At 38.9% G+C, this 20,365-nt stretch overlaps 3 protein-coding genes across 3 annotated transcripts; 1 reads left to right on the top strand and 2 right to left on the bottom strand.

Moving 5' to 3' along the window:
* The first annotated feature begins 812 nt into the window (after nt 1–812).
* Nucleotides 813–5,567, top strand: LOC100268016 (glycosyltransferase family 92 protein RCOM_0530710). The gene is made up of 8 exons (XM_010662523.3): nt 813–1,222; nt 1,459–3,052; nt 3,652–3,879; nt 3,995–4,077; nt 4,168–4,334; nt 4,446–4,495; nt 4,585–4,659; nt 4,751–5,567. Exons 1-8 carry the CDS (start codon nt 1,099–1,101, stop codon nt 5,154–5,156), a joined length of 2,727 nt encoding a protein of 908 aa, XP_010660825.2. The 5' UTR covers nt 813–1,098; the 3' UTR covers nt 5,157–5,567.
* Nucleotides 5,568–12,282: 6,715 nt separating this feature from the next.
* Nucleotides 12,283–16,255, bottom strand: LOC100266316 (probable carboxylesterase 11). Its single transcript, XM_002267052.4, has 2 exons — nt 14,861–16,255; nt 12,283–13,189 (listed from the first exon to the last, which is right to left on the bottom strand). The coding sequence occupies exons 1-2, from the start codon at nt 15,715–15,717 to the stop codon at nt 12,652–12,654; spliced, it is 1,395 nt and encodes a 464-aa protein (XP_002267088.1). The 5' UTR covers nt 15,718–16,255; the 3' UTR covers nt 12,283–12,651.
* On the bottom strand, nt 14,651–20,360 carry LOC109123866 (uncharacterized). The gene is made up of 2 exons (XM_019224866.2): nt 20,040–20,360; nt 14,651–16,284 (listed from the first exon to the last, which is right to left on the bottom strand). Exons 1-2 carry the CDS (start codon nt 20,246–20,248, stop codon nt 15,804–15,806), a joined length of 690 nt encoding a protein of 229 aa, XP_019080411.1. The 5' UTR covers nt 20,249–20,360; the 3' UTR covers nt 14,651–15,803.
* Between the last annotated feature and the right edge of the window lie 5 nt (nt 20,361–20,365).

Here is a 20,365-nt window from a genome sequence, read left to right as displayed (position 1 = left end):
GTAACCGTTAACTGTTGGGCTAAATGCATTTTATGGAGGCTAATAATTGAAATAAAAATTAATTTTTAAAAATAAATTTAAGAAAATATGGTTGGATTTTTTTTTATTTAATTTTTATTTTGTTAGAGAGAGAGAGAGAGAGAGGTGGTTAGTGGTTAGACGTGGAAAGACCAAAACCAAAGTGGGGCATGCCTCATGCCCCGCTGTCAGCATCTGTCCTATTTTCTCACAGTCCACACCCCAAATTCACCAGATTGCCATCTTTACATCATTACCCAAATCCGAACCCACTCCACCTGCACTTTCGAAATATTCATCCAAATAAAAAATTTATCATATATTTATAAGAAAAATAAAAAATTCACTTATTTATAAAAACAAAATGTATGGAAATATGACGTGGAATAGATCAATAATCGTGGGGAGCAGTTAACCGGATGGTTTTAACCATGATAGCACGTTCTAATTGCATATGCCAGGTGCCACCGGCCTTGCCACGTGTCATGTTTAATTCTAGAAAGGAAAGAGATAGGCTGTGACGTACCACACCTTATCCGGCTACATTCCTTCGACCTTTGCGGAACCTTCACTAATCTGCTTACGTGGTGAAGTTCAAAGGCCGTAATCGCGGTGGGCTCCAGGGTCCCAACTTAAAGCCACGGGACATGGCGTCGTGAACATTGCGAACCGCTACACGGAAGGAATAAATTGCTCTGCGGGAGGAGTATAGGGTAAGCATTTCTATTGCCCAATCAGATGGCGCTGCGTGTGAGCTTAGTATGAGGTGGCCAGATTTGATTGGGGGGAAGAGGGGTGTACGAGGGAGGATGGGTTTTGGAAGAGCACCCAACGGACACTTTAACTACCGCATATAAAGCGAGATGAATGGCCGAAATGGCCGAAACAGCAAAGAGCAGGCGTCGCAGTGGCTCTCTCTCTTTGTAACAACCCATCAAAGTTGACAACAGGCCCGATTTTGTCTCTGTAACTTTCCCAAGAGTGAGAGGTTTGGAGTGGAGAGGAGACAAAAATAGCAGAAGGGGTAGAAGAGAATCAGATGAATGACAAGAAACAAGAGAGTGGTTCTCAGCGTCAGCAATGAAAGAACGTCGGAAACGGGACGCGGGTTCATGGGGCAGATTCTTCTGGTGTACGTTCTTCGTGGTCTTCTCTTGCGTTGTCGTCACTGGTGTCACCTTCTCCACCTTTAGCATCTTTGGAGGTTTCTTCAATTACTTTCTTTTCTTTACTAATCTTTCGTACGACTGTTTTTGTTTGTGATTTTCTTTCTGGGTTTGCAGATTGTTTCTGATTTTTTTAAAGATTTTTGGGTTTTGGTGCGATTTTTGTTTGGAATTCCGATTTTATATCTTGGAACTTTTCTTCTTTCTTAGAAATGAATTTGATTATTTTTAGTTACAATCGTGGGACGTTGAAGTTTCTAATTCTGCCTTGCAGAGAAGTTTCGTCCAGTTCTAGTCTCTTCATGGAGAAAGCAGGCGATGGAAGCCATCGCCGGCGAGTCCTTTATTCCTCCGGCGATCTCAATTCGGGAAACTGTCATATTCCCCGACCAGGAACTGGTTTTCCTAAAGTACCCTCCATCTGCTCGCTTATTCACCAAAGATGACCTGGACTGCCTTTACTTCTCTCCCAACTCATCGGACAGCCACATCAAGCTACCGCCGGAGGATGTCGACGGAGAGACGCGCGACCATCAGATCGTACGGTGCCCGCGGCGCCCACGTGGATTCACCTTGTCCCTTGTGCTGAAATCCAACGCTCTACTCCGACCTGGCCCCACCCACCAGTGGGACTCTCTGGTGTACGAAGCTCTAATCGACCGGGACAACACCACCGTCGCTTTTGTGAAAGGTCTCAATCTACGGCCCGATAGGGCCTCCGACCCCACAAGATTTGAATGCGTGTACGGATGGGATTTCAGGAAGCCCAGGTTCTTACTACGATCCGAGGTGGTGTCAATTGCCCAGGAGGTTGTACGTTGCAGAACCCCGCTGAGCATATTGAATAATCCCCAAAGGCTGAATAGCACCATTAAGGTATCGGTTCGGATGAAGGGCAAGGGCATACTAAACTCAATAGCGGAGCCCAAACGCCGTTCCCCCCCTGACCCACCCATTCGGAAGCAACACGAGATGTGCATATGCACCATGGTCCGGAACCAGGCACGCTTCTTGCGGGAATGGATCATGTACCATGCCCAAATCGGGGTCCAACGTTGGTTCATCTACGACAACAACAGCGTGGACAACATCGAAAAGGTATTGGAGTCCTTAGAGACTGCCAACCTCAACATTTCGCGACACCTATGGCCTTGGATCAAAACGCAGGAAGCCGGTTTCGCTCATTGCGCCCTACGGGCCCGTGACAGTTGCGAGTGGGTCGGGTTCATCGACGTGGATGAGTTCCTACACTTGCCATCAGGCGCATCGCTCCAAGATGTTGTGTGGAACCAATCAAGGTCCGCCAACAACAACGTAGCTGAACTGCGAATCTCTTGCTACAGTTTCGGGCCATCGGGGCTAACAAGCGTGCCACCAAAGGGCGTGGCGGTCGGGTACACATGTCGATTATCCGCACCGGAGAGGCACAAGAGCATAGTGAGGCCAGAGGCATTGAACTCCACATTGATCAATGTGGTGCACCATTTTCACTTGAGGAATGGTTTTGATTTTGTGAACGTGGATAGAGGGGCGATGGTCATTAATCACTACAAGTACCAAGTATGGGAAGTGTTCAAAGAGAAGTTCTATAGGAGGGTGGCCGCATACGTGGCTGATTGGCAAGATGAGGAAAACGTGGGGTCCAAGGACAGAGCCCCCGGGTTGGGAACCAGAGCCGTGGAACCACCTGACTGGTCCACCCGATTCTGTGAGGTGACGGACACAGGGCTCAGGGATCGGGTGCTGCAAATTTTCAAAGACCCGGAGACCCACAGGATGCCATGGCAGGAGCATCAACAAGATGAGGAGGACAGTTCAATTTTGATCGAGCGTGACAAGCAATTGAGGAGTCAGAGGTTGTATAGTGGGTGGTTGTGACTTGTCACAAATGTTGATTAGTTTGTTTCAATTTTTGTTTCTTTACTTTTCCACACTCGTAGAAAAAACACAACGTAGTTGACCAAATTTTCTATCTTTTTTTTTTATAAATATTGTTGTATATACACTTTTAATAAAGAAATAAAAAGAGATGATAAAAAGATTTCTAAGCTTTAAAACAAACAATGAGACGCAGTGCAATATTTTATAGTGTGTTATTTTTGGAGAAGCCATGGCCCATGCATACCAAAGCCCTCCCGGTGTATACCTAAGGCCCAACTCACCAGTTGCAGACAAGGTAACGGTAATAAAGTCAAAACCCTAGTGGGGTTCAGTAAAAGTAAAAAAAAACCAACCTCCGTTTCATTATCGCTAAATGATGAACGAATCAACGGTCACAGATTCAGTAAGGGGCGCCGAATCATAAAGTTCAAGTTACCATACAGTCACCCGTCGTCGCCAGAATTATAGCCGTTACATCAGAGGACAAAAACGATTCAAAAATTTTCGACCGTTGACACAACCCCCAACCTTAAACCTTTCTTCTGCTGAAGAGAATCGTTTCCTTCTCAAACCAAAAAATGGTGAGACAAGAATCGAAACAAAGCCCCGAAAAGCAGTCAGAGAGCGTTGAAAATGATGGAAGTGCAGAGTGTGTTTTCAGCCCCAGGTTCAAATCTGTGGCTGCACTGGCTGGTTGGGACGAGGAGGCTCTTCTCATCGCCAGTCTTGTGGTTGAAGACACGCCCGATCGACTGGTCAAGCACAAGAAACGCTCCGATTTGACGTTCAAGACTCCTCCATCCAATTCAAGAAGGTTTTTGTTACCCATATTTTATCTGTTTGGATTCTAGGCTCGTTGTTTGTTTTGTAGGAAAATAATTTCCCGAGAAAAGTTATTGAATCTTTGGATTGTCTTTTCTATGTCTCAGAAAACGCAGAACTCAGAGAAGGAGTCCGGCTTCAATCCCTGTTACGGTTCTTGACCTTGATGAAGGAGAAAATGCAAAAGAAGGTACTGATTTTTCTCCATTTTCTGGAAAATTCCGAGGAAATAATCTATTGGTCCTTCAATTTCCCTTTTTTCTCTTTCATCGATGGACAGAAAGTGAGAAAAAGAAGATAGAAACAAAAACTGCCGAGCACGAAGAAAAGAACGTTACAGGAGATAAACAACAGGGTGCGGAAAGCTCTGCCGCATCTTGCTCAGCTTCAACTTCAACTTCGGTTCTTCCCTGTATGGATCGACTCAGGGAAGAGCTTTCTTGTGCAGTAAGAGCATTCTGATTATTCATACTGCTAATAATTTTCAACTTCCATGGTTGGAAAACAACTGGGCTCTCTTTCATTTCTTTAATTGAGTCCGTCTGATTCGTTTGGCAGATATGTCTAGAGATATGCTTCGAGCCCAGTACCACTCCTTGTGGACATAGGTAAATTCAACTTCTCGCTGATGCATTTATTTCATTTGAAAGCGCTCTTTGTTGATGAATTGGTGCTGATAAATTCTCTCCATCTGCAGTTTTTGTAAGAAATGTTTGAGATCTGCTGCAGACAAATGTGGGAAGCGGTGCTCAAAGTGTAGGCAGATGATGAGGTATATATTCTCCAGCTATAATTCAAGGTTCACTTGGCCTATAGTTCAATTTGGGGTTACTTGTTTTTCATGGGTGGAGCTTTGTTTGCAGCAATGGGAGATCCTGCACTGTGAACACAGTCCTGTGGAATACAATACAGCTGCTGTTTCCGCAAGAGGTTGAAGCAAGGAAAGCAGCAGGAGCCTTGAATAGTCGAGAAGCCAAGCGACAAAGCCCAGAAAAAGAGGGTCAAACTATCACAAGGAATAGGAGTGTCCGGCCTTCTTCTGGGGTTGCAAGTAGAGATGCTAGTGTGAGGAGGAGAAGAGGAATGCCAAGCCAAAGTGAGGATGCTGCATTAGCTCTTAGGTTGCAGAGAGAAGAGTTCATGGAAGCTTTCAGAGAACAACCCCACGAGGAACAGAGAAACACTGTTTCCGTAGCCAGAGCAAATTTGAGGGCTATGGCATCCAGGGCAGTTAGTCTTCGCGTTAGAGGCCGCCCTTACTTGCTCTAGTTTGTCATTTCACAGTTGTAGGTAGATCTTTTAATTGGATATTGTTTTCATTCAATATTCAAAGAGAAACATTTGTTCCTATACTCAGAATTTCATCGACATGAAGATTCACATATCTTGTCGGTAAGATTCAGATTAGACCACCCAAATCAGGAACCCTTCATATCTAAGAGATCTTAGATATGGGAAAATAGCTTTAGATTGGGGCACAAGAGAATAACTTAAAGGGTGGACTTGTGAATTAGGCTATATTCGATCATGGGGGATTTACATACATGAAAGATCAAGCTAAGTACTTGTTCTATATGCTTTTCCGTGTTACTTGTAATGTTTCTTCCTTGCTTTTCCTACCCAGGAAAATGATGTTAAAAGAATCATTGACTACTAGAAAGTCATGAACTTGGCCACCTCAGGATAAGATCAACATGATTTTAGTTTCTTAAAAATCATCAAAGCTTCACATTATTAATGCGCAAGTCCAAATCACCCTGATAAACTTTTTGAAATAGGCCCTTGGTGCAATCAACTGTTGCTCTCATATCAGGTAGCATTCTGTCAATCAACTGTTGCTCTCATATCAGGTAGCTGATATGAGAACAAAAATCTGTGAAAATCTGTGATATGAGGGCAAAATCTGTGATATCAAGATCTTGACAGAGCAGAACACCTTGACCTAATCTTTTAACATTTTCACATGAGGGTTTTAATGTTCTTGTCAAAATAGGGCATTTACCTGAGTTTTTTAAGACCAAAATAATCCACAGGTTGAAAAAAATTATAAGAATTGTACTCATTTCAAAATATTTATCAAAGTAATCTTTTGTATCCACATGAGCATCCATATAGATTTTTTTTTTTAGTGTAAAAAACCACCATTGGTGACCGTGATTTTAAAAGTTTTAGAAATATCCTTAAAATCGTAATCTGTGACTGTGATTTTACAATTTTCTTTAGAACCATTCAAAATTATTTCTAATCTACTCCCATTTTAATGGTATTATAATTTTAATATTATTTTTAAAATATTCTTTATCATAATAACCATAAAACCACAATTAGTAATTGCGGTTTTAAAAATATCCTAAAAACTACAGAGTATGGTTTCACAAATATCTTTAAGGGGAACTCATATAACCATACATCAACTAAAAAAATATGAGATTTTAGAATTTTGTTTTTTTATTTTTAATTTTATAACGATGTACCAAATTTCCTTAAAGTTCGTTTTGGAGTGGAGGAAATTTCTTACAATTTTTCATTGTTAGTTTAAAACTATTTTTTTTTTACAAATTATCCTTAATAAATTTTTTCTTTACGATTGTTTTAAAATTATATATATTTTTTATCTTTATTTTTTCATATTTTCCTTGAAATTTTGAGAAAATAATTTTGCCTACATGCATTCTCATAAAAATTTATATATTTATGGTAAATAAAATATTTATTTATTTTATGAATTTTATCACATATGAACTAAAGAAAATTATTTTTTCATATTATTTTTTAATTTTAAAATAACTAAACAAATTGTTTATATTATTTAAAATTTTATATTTTCATATAAAAAATAATGTCAATGATTATGATTTTAGGTCATTCCTTACTAATTGTGGTTTTACGGTTATTATGATAAAGGATATTTTACCATTAAAATGGGGGTGGATTAAAAAAAATTGTAAAACCACAGTTATCAATAGTGGTTTTTTACACTTAAAAAAAAAATCTATGTGAATACTTACGTGAATACAAAATATTAATTTGACAGATATTTTGAGATGGGTATTACTCTTACCATTTTTTTATACAAATGGATTATTTTGGACTTAAACTCCATTTACCTTAAGAATGTCTCTATCAATGTTCCTATCAATCAGAAGCAAATGCTCTCTCATTCGAAATAGTGACAGGTATATACTCTGCCCTTATCCCCTCTGCTTATCCCCTCTGCTTGTTCCACTTACAACTGGTGTATACTCTGCCCTTTCCTTGTCCTTGTGAAGCTAGCTCTTATTACCTGTGTTGCTGCTGAGATGGAGGAGGGAGAATCTAGTAAGGGTTTTCCAACTGTTTATTTCCAGATAAAAATTTCACTAGACCATTCATTTGTCCCCCATTGATTGATCATTTCTAGGTTATGTGATCTATATGTGGCCTACACTGGATGATGAAACCTTGGCAACAACAGGTAATGGTTTAGAATTTTATTTTTGAATTATCTACACAAGAAACAACCCCATTATACAAAGTCAATAATACAGATTAGCAATTGATTAATTTATATTGCCAAAAGGTCAAAACTGACATTAACTTCACCTAACATGAAAATTTCTTGTACTGCAAGTCTGCACCTGAGCGGTACAAGCATGTACGATCTCTTGTTGGTGGGTTGTGGGCTTCATGTATGAGTCCTGAGGTTGAATTTTCAGGCTAACTTCCTAAAATGAACAGCCTGTGTGAACCTATCTGCTTTGTGTAATAAGCAACCTGATCAGTTGACTAGATCAACACTATTACATGCCTCATGTAGTATATAAAATGGTAAATTAAGAAAGATCTGGGTAGCGGGCAGTGGCCTTAACTGGCCAGGTCATGACTTCTCCTCAATGCCAGTTCTATAAAGCTACCTGTTTGAGAAAGTCATCTCATTGGATTGTCTCCAACTCTCAGAAATGGCAAGAGGAAGATCATTGATTCCCTTTTCCTCTATCTGTTTGATCCTTGCAGTATTGATATTTGCGGGTGTTACTGAAGGGCATGATGGTCACTCACATGCGCCGAGTCCAGCTCCACATACCAGCCCTGGACATGGAGGCTCTGCTGCAGCTGGATCATTCCCTCCTTTGGCCATCTCGGCTTCATTTGCTTCCTTAGCTTTCCTAGTGCCATTTTGCCTCTCCTATTATTAGTTTTCCAGAATGTGAAAGTTTCAATGTGGTTGTGTTTGTGCATTGGTGTCGTCTTATTGGGAATGATTGTGATTGGATTTTCCTGGTTTTGGTCTTGCTTCATAATAAATTTGGGGTTCCCTACTTTCTGTTCTATGTTGTTTTAACTTTGTTTATAGTGGAATAAATTTAATCAGAGCGGAATATTTTGTATTTGATTTGAACCGCTTCAGTACAATGCTGCCAGAACAAAGATGAGAATAAAGGGACTCATGATCCCTTAGAAGACTTTTCATGTTCTGAACAACAGCTGCATGACAACAATACAGACAAAGTTTATTCTATGCATGTAACCTTTAAATTAATATGCTTGATAGAACTATTCAAAATTGTAAGTTTCAAAACTAGGTGAAGATTGTCTTTGAGGGAAAACTTATCATGCCAAGGTCCATTGGCATAACCATCATAAGGCCAGAGATCTGCAGGGTCCTAATTCTATCAGAACAGGCAGTTCATTGAAGTTCAACTTCTGAGAGAATGATAAGGATGGAGGGTAAGACATTAAGATCAAGACTGCATCGAATCGAACAACTCCATAATTCAATCATGCCAAATTAGCAGTCATCAGCTATGAATTTTCTCAAAAAAAAAATCCATACTTTTTGGCTGTTCTAGAATTTACTAATGACAGAAACAAAAGAGAACTTCTGTAGTTCTATTTTCAATGCAGAACATATGCAAAACAATGTGATGTGCTGTGATTGACAATTACAATAGCTTCTAAAAATTAATTATGGTGGTTGTTTAGCAGTCATTGTCGCTTGATGTTTCTTCCGGTCACACCCTCACATAGCAACTTCCTCTCTTTGATTTTTTTTATTCTCTTTCGCACAGAAGGACAATAGAAAGATTAAAGAAGCCAGAAGAAAGTGAAGGGATATTGTGCAGACATTACACAAACATAATCCATCACCAGAAGCTTTCACATATCTATTATTTAATCTGCATTTTTCCAACAATTGCTCACTTGACCATGAGAGGCCATGTTTAGAAAATAGGAAAGAAACAAGTGAGAATATCACAAGAGATTTTTGCCTCAAACTTGGGAAAATGGTGAGGAATTTGTCCCATTATAATAATTTCAGTTTCCTTTTTGCAATTATTTTATTCTAAAATTTTTGGTAGGGCTTCATCTGTAGGTGAGAAAATTAACAAACTGGACAAACAGAAATGTCTTGCTTAGAATACATCAACTATTCCAACTTTGATATAAAGAGAGATTGAGGCTTCTGATAGAAAATGCACAGAACATAATATTGCTGCAAAGTTTTATTACTGTAGGTTGTTGCTATACATATCCATAGTGTTGCATGATATCAACTCAGGGATTCGCAGCAAAGCAGTGTTTTCATGTCGCCCTCTGGAAAGAAAGAGACATGGTGACTCCAAGGCTGATCAATTGTAATAAGAACCTTTCCATGAAGATCTGTGAACCAAGTGAGTTTAGTCGTCCTAGGTTTTTTACGACTCAATGCTACTAAAATATGGTGCTGAGAACAAGAACCTCACTGCCCAGATGCTTAAAGGTACTCTTTTAACTCTTAGATTGCCTTGTGCCACAACGGTCCATTTGATAACTTTTGAGCATAGAACTTTTGCTTGTAATTGTTGCTCTGGGGGCAGAGCAGCATATATGGTAGCACAATTTCATGTCAACTTGACCAGGAGGTTGATCAACCCAGCCAGTGGTCACCCAGTTTTAGGCCTATGCACAAAGTTCATCTCATGAACTCTTTACTCCCTCAAACGCTTCCAATATTGAGGAGTTAGCCAAAGTGAGGATGAACTGAATATGTGAATAAACATGACATAAATCTTCTGCTCTGTCTCTTTCCAGGCAACAGCTATGTTATTCACCATCAGAACTCAAAATTGGCCTTCACCCTCTTGGTCCCTGGTTCCATCCATGAAGTGAATGAACCAGAGTGAGGCACTCTATTTAAAACATGAAATAAAGGCCTAAGACCAAAATGTAGAATGCTATGTTGATATTTATACATGACCTGTGGGCACTAGTCTCCATCTTTAGGATAAAGGTTAGAAATAGAAAAATGTTTTAGCGCACCGAGCAAAGCCATGGATCACAAACCAATGAGGAATATACAAGCATTGCTCATAAGTTAATAATGGGTCATTATTGTGTTTTAGAATCACAGCCTGTCCTCCTTGCTTCAAACTCTTTCTTAGTCTAGGTAATCCTTAAACTTTATGTTGTCTGAATGTGATGACAGACCCATTTCTTTTTAAAATCATGCTATCCTGTTTCTATACCTAGCTAGCAGTATCGTTACTACCAACATAGCCTCCAAAGTCCAATGCCAAATAGTTGGTCTCATCTCTCCTCATGTCACCATGAACTATACTTGTTACCATATTGTCAAATGTTAGACCGACATCTATTTGTCTCTCCATTTCAATACATGTTTTCTTTTGCATTTTTATCTTGGCTGTGCCTGCCTGGTTCGCCTTCACTAATGGGCCCCCAATGGTTTCCATAGAACATGACAGACTCAACAGGATTGTGACAACTTTCCCTCATCTTGTCATCAGTTAGTGACTTGTTGTCACTTCTACTTCTTTGAATGTATCCATTCTTCTCTGCTTTTATAAATGTCTATCTAATGAATGCATTTGTTCTTATTGGTTACCATTTAAGCATCACATCCCAAGGTCCAGTAAGGATTCCTGCAGAAAATTTGCGAACATGGATTTGCCTTACGAAAACTGTAAAAATTAAATAAATAAAAAAATACAACATTTCTTATAAGTGCTATTAATCTGGCTTACTGGTATCCTACTCTTTGTTTTGCTGAAGAAAAGGCCACGGTTTATATAACCTAATCAGTAACACTACCGTCATCCCCTCTGATTCCCTTTTATTTTCACTTAAACAGGTCCCAAAGGTTTATGCAACTTCTCCAAGCCAAACTGGAGACTGCAAGAGTATTACATGCCAGCCATAAGTCACTCAGTTGTCACCATTTTGATATGTTCTTCAAGCTGTCTTATGCCAGGACATCCTTATTAGGCAATCATGTAGGATTTCTTCAGCCTCTTGGGATAAGATACTCGGTGAAAAAGGGACTAAACGATTTCTTGGTTGCTTTTGAAAAATTATATAAAGTTATTGCAGGTCACAAAAGGAATGGCTGCTAGCGTGGACATCTTCAAATGTACACCAGGCATCATTTTATTGCTGTTAGCAACTAGCTAAGGATTCAACCATTGGTAGCAGTCCCTATCTGCGAGCCCACAGAGGAAGTTCATTTGTGACTCGTTGTGATCCCAGAAGCCAAAATCTATAGCCCAGTTCAATCTTCCCAATACTTTTACCAGGCCATGCAACAGAAGGCTGAAATCCTAAACAAGATTGAAGAATCTCATCCAGAGTTGCTTCAAGATACTCAAAAGAAAGGGCAGCATAAGAACGAACGTCAGTCATGACAAGATGGTCAGGTGGGCTGGGGAACTGGAGCCACTGGTGCCTGAGCTGTACTCCTTGGACCCAAGTCAATCACATGAACCAGCTTTCTCAATTGCTTCTGATATCGAGGCATATTAGCCAAGAAGAGATGGGATTAGATACACATGTAACAAGAGAAACCCTTCAGAACCTTGTGAGAGATGATTCAGCAACCTACCTCAAAATTCACCTTATAAACTCTCAAGGTCCCTTGTTCCATCTGGAACAGAACCCTATGAGAGATGATTCAGCAACCAAAATCAAAATTCACCTTATAACCTCTCGAGATCCCTTGTTCCATCTGGAAAGTATGACAAGGTTTAAATATTATGTTAATAGAAGGAGATGCATAGAGCAATAGTAGATCATTGAGCAACCAAGAAAGTACGAGCATACTGCTTCACCCGTAAGGTTAGCACATCTTCATATTCCTGATTCTTTAATGGTCCTTCTCTAATACACTGTTTTTTTCCTTTCTTTGCTCTTCTATTTTAATTTTTGAATTGCCCTAACATCCAACAATTTTATGCTCACACACGTTGACAAAGTTTAACTAGATATTATCTGGCGTTGGAATTCAAAAATGCTACCAACCAGCAAATCAGTCTCATACAAGGACACAAAAGCTTCTAAGTCTGAGGTCCACTTGCCTTGTTCCATCCCTTCCCCTTCTCAGGTCTAAAAGTATCACGAGGGAAAATATTATTGGAAGTAGAGATGCAGTCAAAAGAACCAAATATTTCATTCAATGAATTATATTCATAGAAAATATTACATCTTAATACACAGGGAAAAAATGTTAACAACAACGTCCGAATGCGGCGTGCCGTGCCTTACTCCAACAGGAGGTGAATCATCTCACAGCTCAACTAACTTCTACTCTCAGATAAGCTTCTATCTTACAAAAAGAAGAAAACAGGACAAGGAGTAAATAAGAAAATTGAGGAACAATTCAAGAGTGACCTGATGTCTCAGTCTTCTAACAAACCAAACATGATGTCTCTTGCTCATCTTCTAAATTCTAATAAACCAAACACCAGTAAATTGTGTTCATGCTTCAACTGTTCCTGGATTTTCCATGTCCTACTTAGTAAGAAAACTCATGACCTCGAAAGGAGATGTACTTCTTCACCCAAATTGCAATATCCTCAGCACAAGCCTGGGCCTGAGGGGTCTTCAGGAGCATGTCAAGGGTTGCAAATTCATGAACTGCATCCTTGTACTCAAGAACTGGTGAATCAACATTTACTTTCCGGAGCTCTGCAGAGTATGCAATGGCCCTGTCTCTCATCCAGTCATGCTCTGCTACTACTGTCAATGTTGGTGGCATAAGCTTTAAAGGTGGTTCCCTGTCAGGAATGAGAGGGTTGGCAGCTGGATGGTCCAGGCTGAACTCTTCCTCGGGTAGAAAGAGTTTCCATGCAAGCATGCACATAGCCTTGTCGTAGAAGTAGGAGTTCGCCAGTTTTATCTCAGAATGTGTGGGGACACTTCCAATGAAGAAAGGATACATCAGGACCTGTGCCACCACCTTGACAGGGTCCAGACGCTTCCCTAGCTCTACAGCCTTCCGAGCCACATAGTCTGCAATATTTGCACCACAACTCACCCCAAGGAGGACACATCTGTTGAATAATATTGAAAGAAGTCAGACATTCAGTAAGATAACCTTCATGATAGGGGAGGTAAACACTTTTTTCCATACCTAGTCCTGGAAATAGGTTGAATTAGTATGGCTCACAAATTCAAGCCTAGAACAATCCTTAAAAATTCTAAAGAAGACAAGGCTTTCTTGAGTTCAACTGAGCTTTCTAATATAGTTCATCGAACTAGATGACTGTATGTCATCCTCTACTCTTCAAAATTCGAAGTGCAAACTTATTTGCAGGCAGAATTTGAAGATAGGTAATTATTGTCAGAACCAATCTATTTGAAACACAACTATTCTCATTAACCATACATCATTCTAGACTTACAGAACTTTTTCCAATCAAAGAAAAACATACAGAGGAATTTCCCACAACATATCTCAACCCTGAAAAAGGTGTAGACTGCTTCCAAAACATAGATAACACCACAATCAATATCAATTCTGGAATTGTACATCCATGCCATACCTTCCACAACTTGATTGATTCTAAATACCTTTTTGGAACAAAGTTCATACAATCCCATCAACTTGAAAGCAAAGCCCCACAAAAGAAGATAAATCCACTAACACAGCTAACTCTCAATGTCTCAAAGGCTAAGCAGTATAGTTTACAGTCGATGAAATGATTAATCCCCGCAAACTTCTGAAAAGAAATGACATATTCCAGCCCATTTTACAAAAATTGGCTCATTTAACTTTTGAAAGGATACATTAACCAAACCTCTTAAACACAAATAAACAATAAAACTGCTAAACCAATAGGACAATAGAAAGAAACTAACAAAATTTGAGAAGATTGAAAACTAAAGAACTTTTTCCTCCATTTTCAGAAGCTTTATCACAACTGAAATCAAATAACTATGGAAGGTCAATAACTATGCATTCTTTTTCACTTCAACATCATTGAAGAAGGCTTTTGATCTAAAACCAGAATTATCTGAACCTCCCCAAATCATGATTAATGATTGATCATACCCAGATCTACATTTACTAAGTGAGATATAATTTGCTTGTGATAATAATTATTTTGATTGGCGACTTGTAATAATAAATTATATTAAACTGTGCCATCCTTGCTACAAAATATGGAAAACAAATTCAGATACATCAATTAATCATGCTGAAAGAAATGCGGTTACTGAATGTCTTTCAAAAGACGCTTCTGAAAGACCTTTTGACTGAAATGTTGGAAGTGTTGCTATTCTAGTAGCCAAGGGCATAGACCCATAAAGTACACTGTACTCAAATTACAATAGTCAGGGTGGTCATTCTAAAGGAAACACCAAAACCAGTCAAAATGCAGAGGAAATGTAAACCACCTGGGAGCAACACTCCTAATCCACTCTTTTTGTATTTGTTCTCTTTGTTCTTTTCATCCCCTTTTGGTCAAAGCATTGAATTGGGCAGCTATAGAGAATACCCTGACCCTTATTGCTTGAGCACAAGGTATGAAGATCACAACTGCATTAGCAACTTAGAATAGGAGCAATTTATACAGAGGGAAGGTCAAAAAACTATTCTAAATTCGATCATCTTATTCATCTGAGCATTTTGAAACTAGGATCGATTTCTTTATTACTAATTTACAAATGGAGCAAACGGAAAGGAAGAATAACCAATCATCAACAAGGAGATCAAGAATCACCTCGATGGATCACCATGAGCAGCCAACCAAGGCTCCACCATGGAAGCCCCAAATGTGTCCGCAATATGCCTCGTGACATCCGATTTCTTAAGTTCAGGCCCTCCGCCTCGTGCACTTCCCATAGACTTATTACACTCTGCCAAATTTGCTTGCTTCCCCAACCAATTCAACACCTTCAACCCATCCTCAAATGCAGCCGGATACCGATTTTCCGGTGCAAGTCTATACCCAACCGCCACAACAATCACATCGCACAACTTCGCAATCCGCCTGCAGAAGAAGTCATTGGCCACCGAATCATTGCTCCCACTCACGAACCCTCCGCCATGAAACTGCAACATCAGGGGCAATTTCCGACAATTCTCCAGCGACGGCGAATACCCTCTGTAAACTCCACTGTCCGGTCTCAAATTCAAACTCTCTGCATCGCTACTACACCCGTAGCTAATCCTTCGCGTCTGCTCTGAATTCGCGCCAACATTTATCGTACCAATCGCACCATAACTGTTCCGCCTATTCAAACACGGATTAGCATTCGAATCAACAGAATCCCGATCCGATCTCACCGCCTTAACCCTAGATTTCAACTGACCCTTGGAATCCAACTCCGGCGACACCAGACACGTATCCGGCAGGAAGATTCGAACAGAAAGCGAGGTGAACGGATCGATATGAATATCCTTGGTGGCTACTCCGTCGACGAAGGAAGGGTTTGCGGCTGCAATCGACTCCTCGGGTCGGGAGGTCACTCCAAACTGGTTGTTATCGTCGGAGGGAGTTTGGATCCGGTTCTGCAAGCGGTGTTTGAGGAGGAATTTAAAAAAGACGCTGTAGAGCTTCACCGCAACGGTCGGCATCTCTCTCTGCTCTTCACTTCTGCAGAAACCGGAAGCTAAAAATAGACTAGCTGTACGGTCTGGAATTGTATGTATTCAAGATAAGTTCATTGCTGTATCGTAATCAACTTATCAGAGTTCTGAAGATAGCCGATTAGGGTTTGGTAATGGAGGTTGGAGGTTGCTTCAATGGCTTCATCCGATCGAGATCGTGAGAGGGAGAAAAGGGAGGGGTTTACGTGATGGAGATCGATATTCCGTGTTTTTACTATTACCAATACGGATTGAACGACCCCATTGGACATTGACACGTGGCAAATCTGGAAGTGGGGAAAACATATCTGGCTATTGTGGCACTCCGCCATTCTACTGCTGTCGGTGTTCCGGAGTTTACGCGCCAGGTATAAACGGTGATGATTGGGACGGGGTGGAATCGTCTGCGAACGAGTCTTGTGAAACTCCCTAGCAATCAAGCTTCCTGGGGTTGTACAATTGAAAAAGGCGTGGTGCCAGAAGGTACAATCATCGACAAGAGGTGTTGGCAGTAGAATATGGCACGCAGATCTAGATGTGGCTGACGGGGCTGCTCTGAAAAATATAAAAGAAAGCCCAATCATGAAGATATTATTTTTATTATTATTATTTAATCCCACATGCCGTGGGTTCTTTAGAGAAAATTACCGAATAGGATGCGGTGGTGCTCAATTTTGCTGATTCCTATGAAATATTAATAGAAAGTTACAAAAATATTACCAAAAATAACCTTCAATTACCCAAAACAAAAAAAAAAAAAAAAAAATTGTCTCATCCCAAAAATTTTCTTCAACTACAAAAAAAATTAAGAATCAATCTATAGAGTGAATAACTTCGAAAAAATTCTTTATTTTATGAAATCCATTGAAAGAAAAGGAGAAATTTTTTTAATGGATGTGTTGAATTATAAATTTTTATTTATGAATTTATTATCTTTTATACGGGTATTACATTGATACGATGCATTCGATGTCAATTAACTTTAAAAAAGTTTTTGTAAAATTATTACTTTTATTATAAAATATAATTATAATACAAATACATTAATATTACGATATATTACAACATATTCAATTCACAAAAATATTGAATTTTTTTTTTCACGAAACAAACATTTATGAGTTATCCAATTGTATTTTTATCATGCTAAATGTAATAAACTAACCTTAGAAGCCAAATAAACTAGCAATATGGATTCACAATGTTTCTAGGTTTTTTATAAAAATGAATTAATAATTTTAATGCATTGAATTGTTGATGGTAATCCAATAATGTATAAATAGATATCTATAAGATTACTTATTTAAAAATAAATAATAAATAAAAATATATTTTTAATTAATTATGATTATCATTAATTGATTTTCTCTTTGTTGTAATATTGTAAAATAAAATGATTTGATTATTACATAAAGAATGTCTACTTTTCTATTAGTAAATAGACTTCGGAAATTTTATTTATAGCTACCTTCATAAAAAAGAAGAGTTTGTATCAAGTGAGAATATAAAAAATACAATAATAGACAAAAAAAAAAAATAAGTACATTGAACAAGGGATGTCATATAATTATTTTATTTCAAAAGCATGTGGACGATTGAAGATTAATCTAAATGAATACACATTTCATTACATCATTCAATTTGATCCATTTGTATTTCAATAATTGGACAAGGATGAAGACATGTTGTGGACCCCGCATTTCGGCTCAATGCGTTTCCCACTCGATGGTGAGCTCGATTTTTATTTCGAAAAATTGATTTTATTTATTGTTTGAAAAATGACTTGGAGTCGCCACTTATTTTTGTTTTATTTTTAAAGGGTAAACAAAATAAGAAAGAAAAACCCTAAGTGTGACTCCTTACTTTGGAAAATGTGGTCTGTGAAAAACCGGATCGGGTTCGGGGGTCAGGTTACTTATCAGGAAGGTACGGTAAAGACCATAGCACCCCTCTAAGTCCCTAAAATGGGATCTCTACTAATAAAATAAAGCAATCATGGCAATTGATGAGGGAATCAATGAATACTCAGAATGATCATGTACGTGTGAAAATCTAAACATGCATATAGAAAATGACCCGAGCGGGTGTGGATGCGTATCTGGGCAGTAATCCATAAAGCGCTATCAAGAAGTGAAGTTAGCGCACAATTAAGGAATAATTTCGAGCATGTCATAGAGCAAAATAAAATCGATCATTTATGGCAATTAAATCAAACGAACAATCAATCAATCATAAGGAAATCACATATGTTGGGCCCCCACCAAAGCCCGATTGATCTTGCATGAATTAACCTCACAAATTCTATTATTCTGGAATTATGAAAATTGCATTCGTGCTTATGTAAAATCAAGAGAAACAAGAGATTATTTGAAACCCGAAGGGAATTAAAACTATTAGAGAGAAAATTGGATTTTCGAAATTTATTTGAAGATTGGAGTCTCGAAGATTGTTTGATAATTGGAGTCTCGAAAATTATTTGGAAATGGAAGTTTTGGGAATTGAATTTAGGAATGGGAATTTTGGAAATTAAATTTTGAAAACTGGAATCCTGAATAATTATTTAAAGATTGAGTTTCAAAAATAAACGAATAAATAAAATGATAATGATTAAATAAATCGATATGAGAATTAAAAATTTCGGAAATCGGAATTTAAATTTAGAAATTGGGATTTTGAGGAATTGTTTGAAGATTGAATTTTAAAAATAAATAAATAAATAAGATAATGAGGATTCAAATAAATTGATGTGAGGATTAAAATTTCGGAAATTGGAATTTAAATTTAGAAATCGGAATTTTGAGAGATTATTAAAGGTTGAATTTTAAAAATAAACGAATAAATAAATAAATAAAATAATGACGATTAAATAAATTGATGTAAGAATTAAAATTTCAGACATTGAAATTTAATTTAGAAAACGGAATTTTGAGAGATTATTAAAGGTTGAATTTTAAAAATGAACAAATAAATAAATAAATAAGATAATGACGATTAAATAAATTGATGTAAGAATTAAAATTTCGAAAATTGGAATTTAATTTAGAAAACGGAATTAATGTTTTTAGGAAGATAAGTCATGCAAATTGAAAACAAAAGGGCTAACCTGAGGTGGGTATGGCTTTGGAATGGGCATGGGCCAACTTAAGGTGGGTGAACAAATCAAGTGAAGTGGGCATGGGCTTGGAATGGGCATAGGCCAACTTAAGATGGGTGAACAAATCAATTGAAGTGGGCATGGGCCAACTTAAGGTGGGTGAATAAAACATGAGGCCTTCCATCAACAAGTATGGGCCTGGGCTTCAACTCAAGCCCATATCCATTAGCATAATGACCCCAAGCCTAAACGGGCCCAAGGGCCTCACAGCACACAACTTGCTTTATAATAGTCAACTCAAACCATGCCCAATTGCACCTAGGCCCAAGGGCTCAAAACCAATATGCAAGACCCACAAACAATAAAAAAACGTCCACTGTAGAAATTAAAATGAACAAACTTACCAAACCTTTCCCTCAAGGATAAAGGATAAGGAAGTGGGGTGGTGTGGATGGAGGTTGCCACGGTGGTGAGGGAAAATGGGTATGAGAGGGTGATGATATGCATGATTCCATGCATGGTTTCATGCATGTGGATAGGAAGTGGGCATGAAGAACGTGGTGTAGAGAGAGAAAGGTGGTGAGAAAGAATGGGTAAGGTGGGCATAGAAGGGTGGTGGCATGCATGGTTCCCATGCAAATGGATGGGAGAATGTAGAGAGAGAAAAGGTGATGACGGGTATAGTAGCTAGGTGATATGGGCATGCATGGAGATGGGTATGAAGGTGGTCATGCATGTTGAGACCATGCATGTGGACTAGGGAATGGGTATGAAGGTGGTCATGCATGGCCGTGCATGGCCATGCAAAGGTGAGAAGAATGAACTTAAAGGGCACTTGAAAGAGAATAGGTGAGTGGTGTGGTGTAGAGAGAGAAAGTGTGATGGATGGGAGATGAAATGGGTTAATGGGTATGAAGAAAGTTTAGAGTGAGAAATGAGCTTAGTAGGATGGTTTGATGGGTATAGGGGATGACAATGGGTATAAAGAGGCATGATGAGGTATGGAAGTTATTAGAATGAGCAGAATGATGAATCAAGCTCCTGGCAATGAATATGATAGATGGTGGGGATGGTGAGGGTGAATGCAAGCAAACTCAAAGTCCCAACAAAAACAAGCAAAAATTCCCAGTAAATGCATTCAAACACCGAGATAAGAACTCATTAATATCCAGATAACACAAACAAAAAGGAAAGCCTTAACGTGAGAAAAACCAACCTGTAGAAAAGAATCCGTGAGTTCCCTTCTTGCCCGTGATCAGCCTCCCGGTCTTCTTCCTCCTCCTCGAAACCCTCTGCCCCCCTTTTTTCTATCTTCCACAGCAAGCCACTACCGGCTCCACTATTGTTCCACTCAGCAAGTATGGCACCTCTAACCACCAGCATGGCCGGCCATCTTGACTTGCTGCCTCCACCAGCTCGTCTCATGTGTCGGGAAGGGGTCCCCCCATTTGCCTAGGGTGCTGCCAGCTGCTGGTGATGAGAAGTCACCCTCCCAATGTTATAAAATCCTTAAAAAAAACTTAAAAGTCCCCGGCTCTTGAA

The sequence above is a fragment of the Vitis vinifera genome, chromosome 14 (assembly GCF_030704535.1).
Source record: "Vitis vinifera cultivar Pinot Noir 40024 chromosome 14, ASM3070453v1".
NCBI lineage: Eukaryota > Viridiplantae > Streptophyta > Magnoliopsida > Vitales > Vitaceae > Vitis > Vitis vinifera.
The sequence above is the reverse complement of the archived record's forward strand: the minus strand, read 5'-3'. Positions and strand labels throughout refer to the sequence as shown.

What these genes read in the sequence shown, in the direction of transcription:
- LOC100266316 (XM_002267052.4), bottom strand. Translation starts at nt 15,717, where the DNA reads ATGCCGACCGTTGCGGTGAAGCTCTACAGCGTCTTTTTTAAATTCCTC. An exon ending in GCTCATGGTGATCCATCGAG is followed by an intron (nt 13,190 to 14,860) that starts GTGATTCTTGAT and finishes ATTATTCAACAG; the next exon opens with ATGTGTCCTCCTTGGGGTGA.
- LOC109123866 (XM_019224866.2), bottom strand. Translation starts at nt 20,248, where the DNA reads ATGAGACGAGCTGGTGGAGGCAGCAAGTCAAGATGGCCGGCCATGCTG. An exon ending in TCACGGATTCTTTTCTACAG is followed by an intron (nt 16,285 to 20,039) that starts GTTGGTTTTTCT and finishes TATATTTTTCAG; the next exon opens with AGCAGCCCCGTCAGCCACAT.
- LOC100268016 (XM_010662523.3), top strand. Translation starts at nt 1,099, where the DNA reads ATGAAAGAACGTCGGAAACGGGACGCGGGTTCATGGGGCAGATTCTTC. An exon ending in CCTCCATCCAATTCAAGAAG is followed by an intron (nt 3,880 to 3,994) that starts GTTTTTGTTACC and finishes TCTATGTCTCAG; the next exon opens with AAAACGCAGAACTCAGAGAA. An exon ending in AGGAGAAAATGCAAAAGAAG is followed by an intron (nt 4,078 to 4,167) that starts GTACTGATTTTT and finishes ATCGATGGACAG; the next exon opens with AAAGTGAGAAAAAGAAGATA.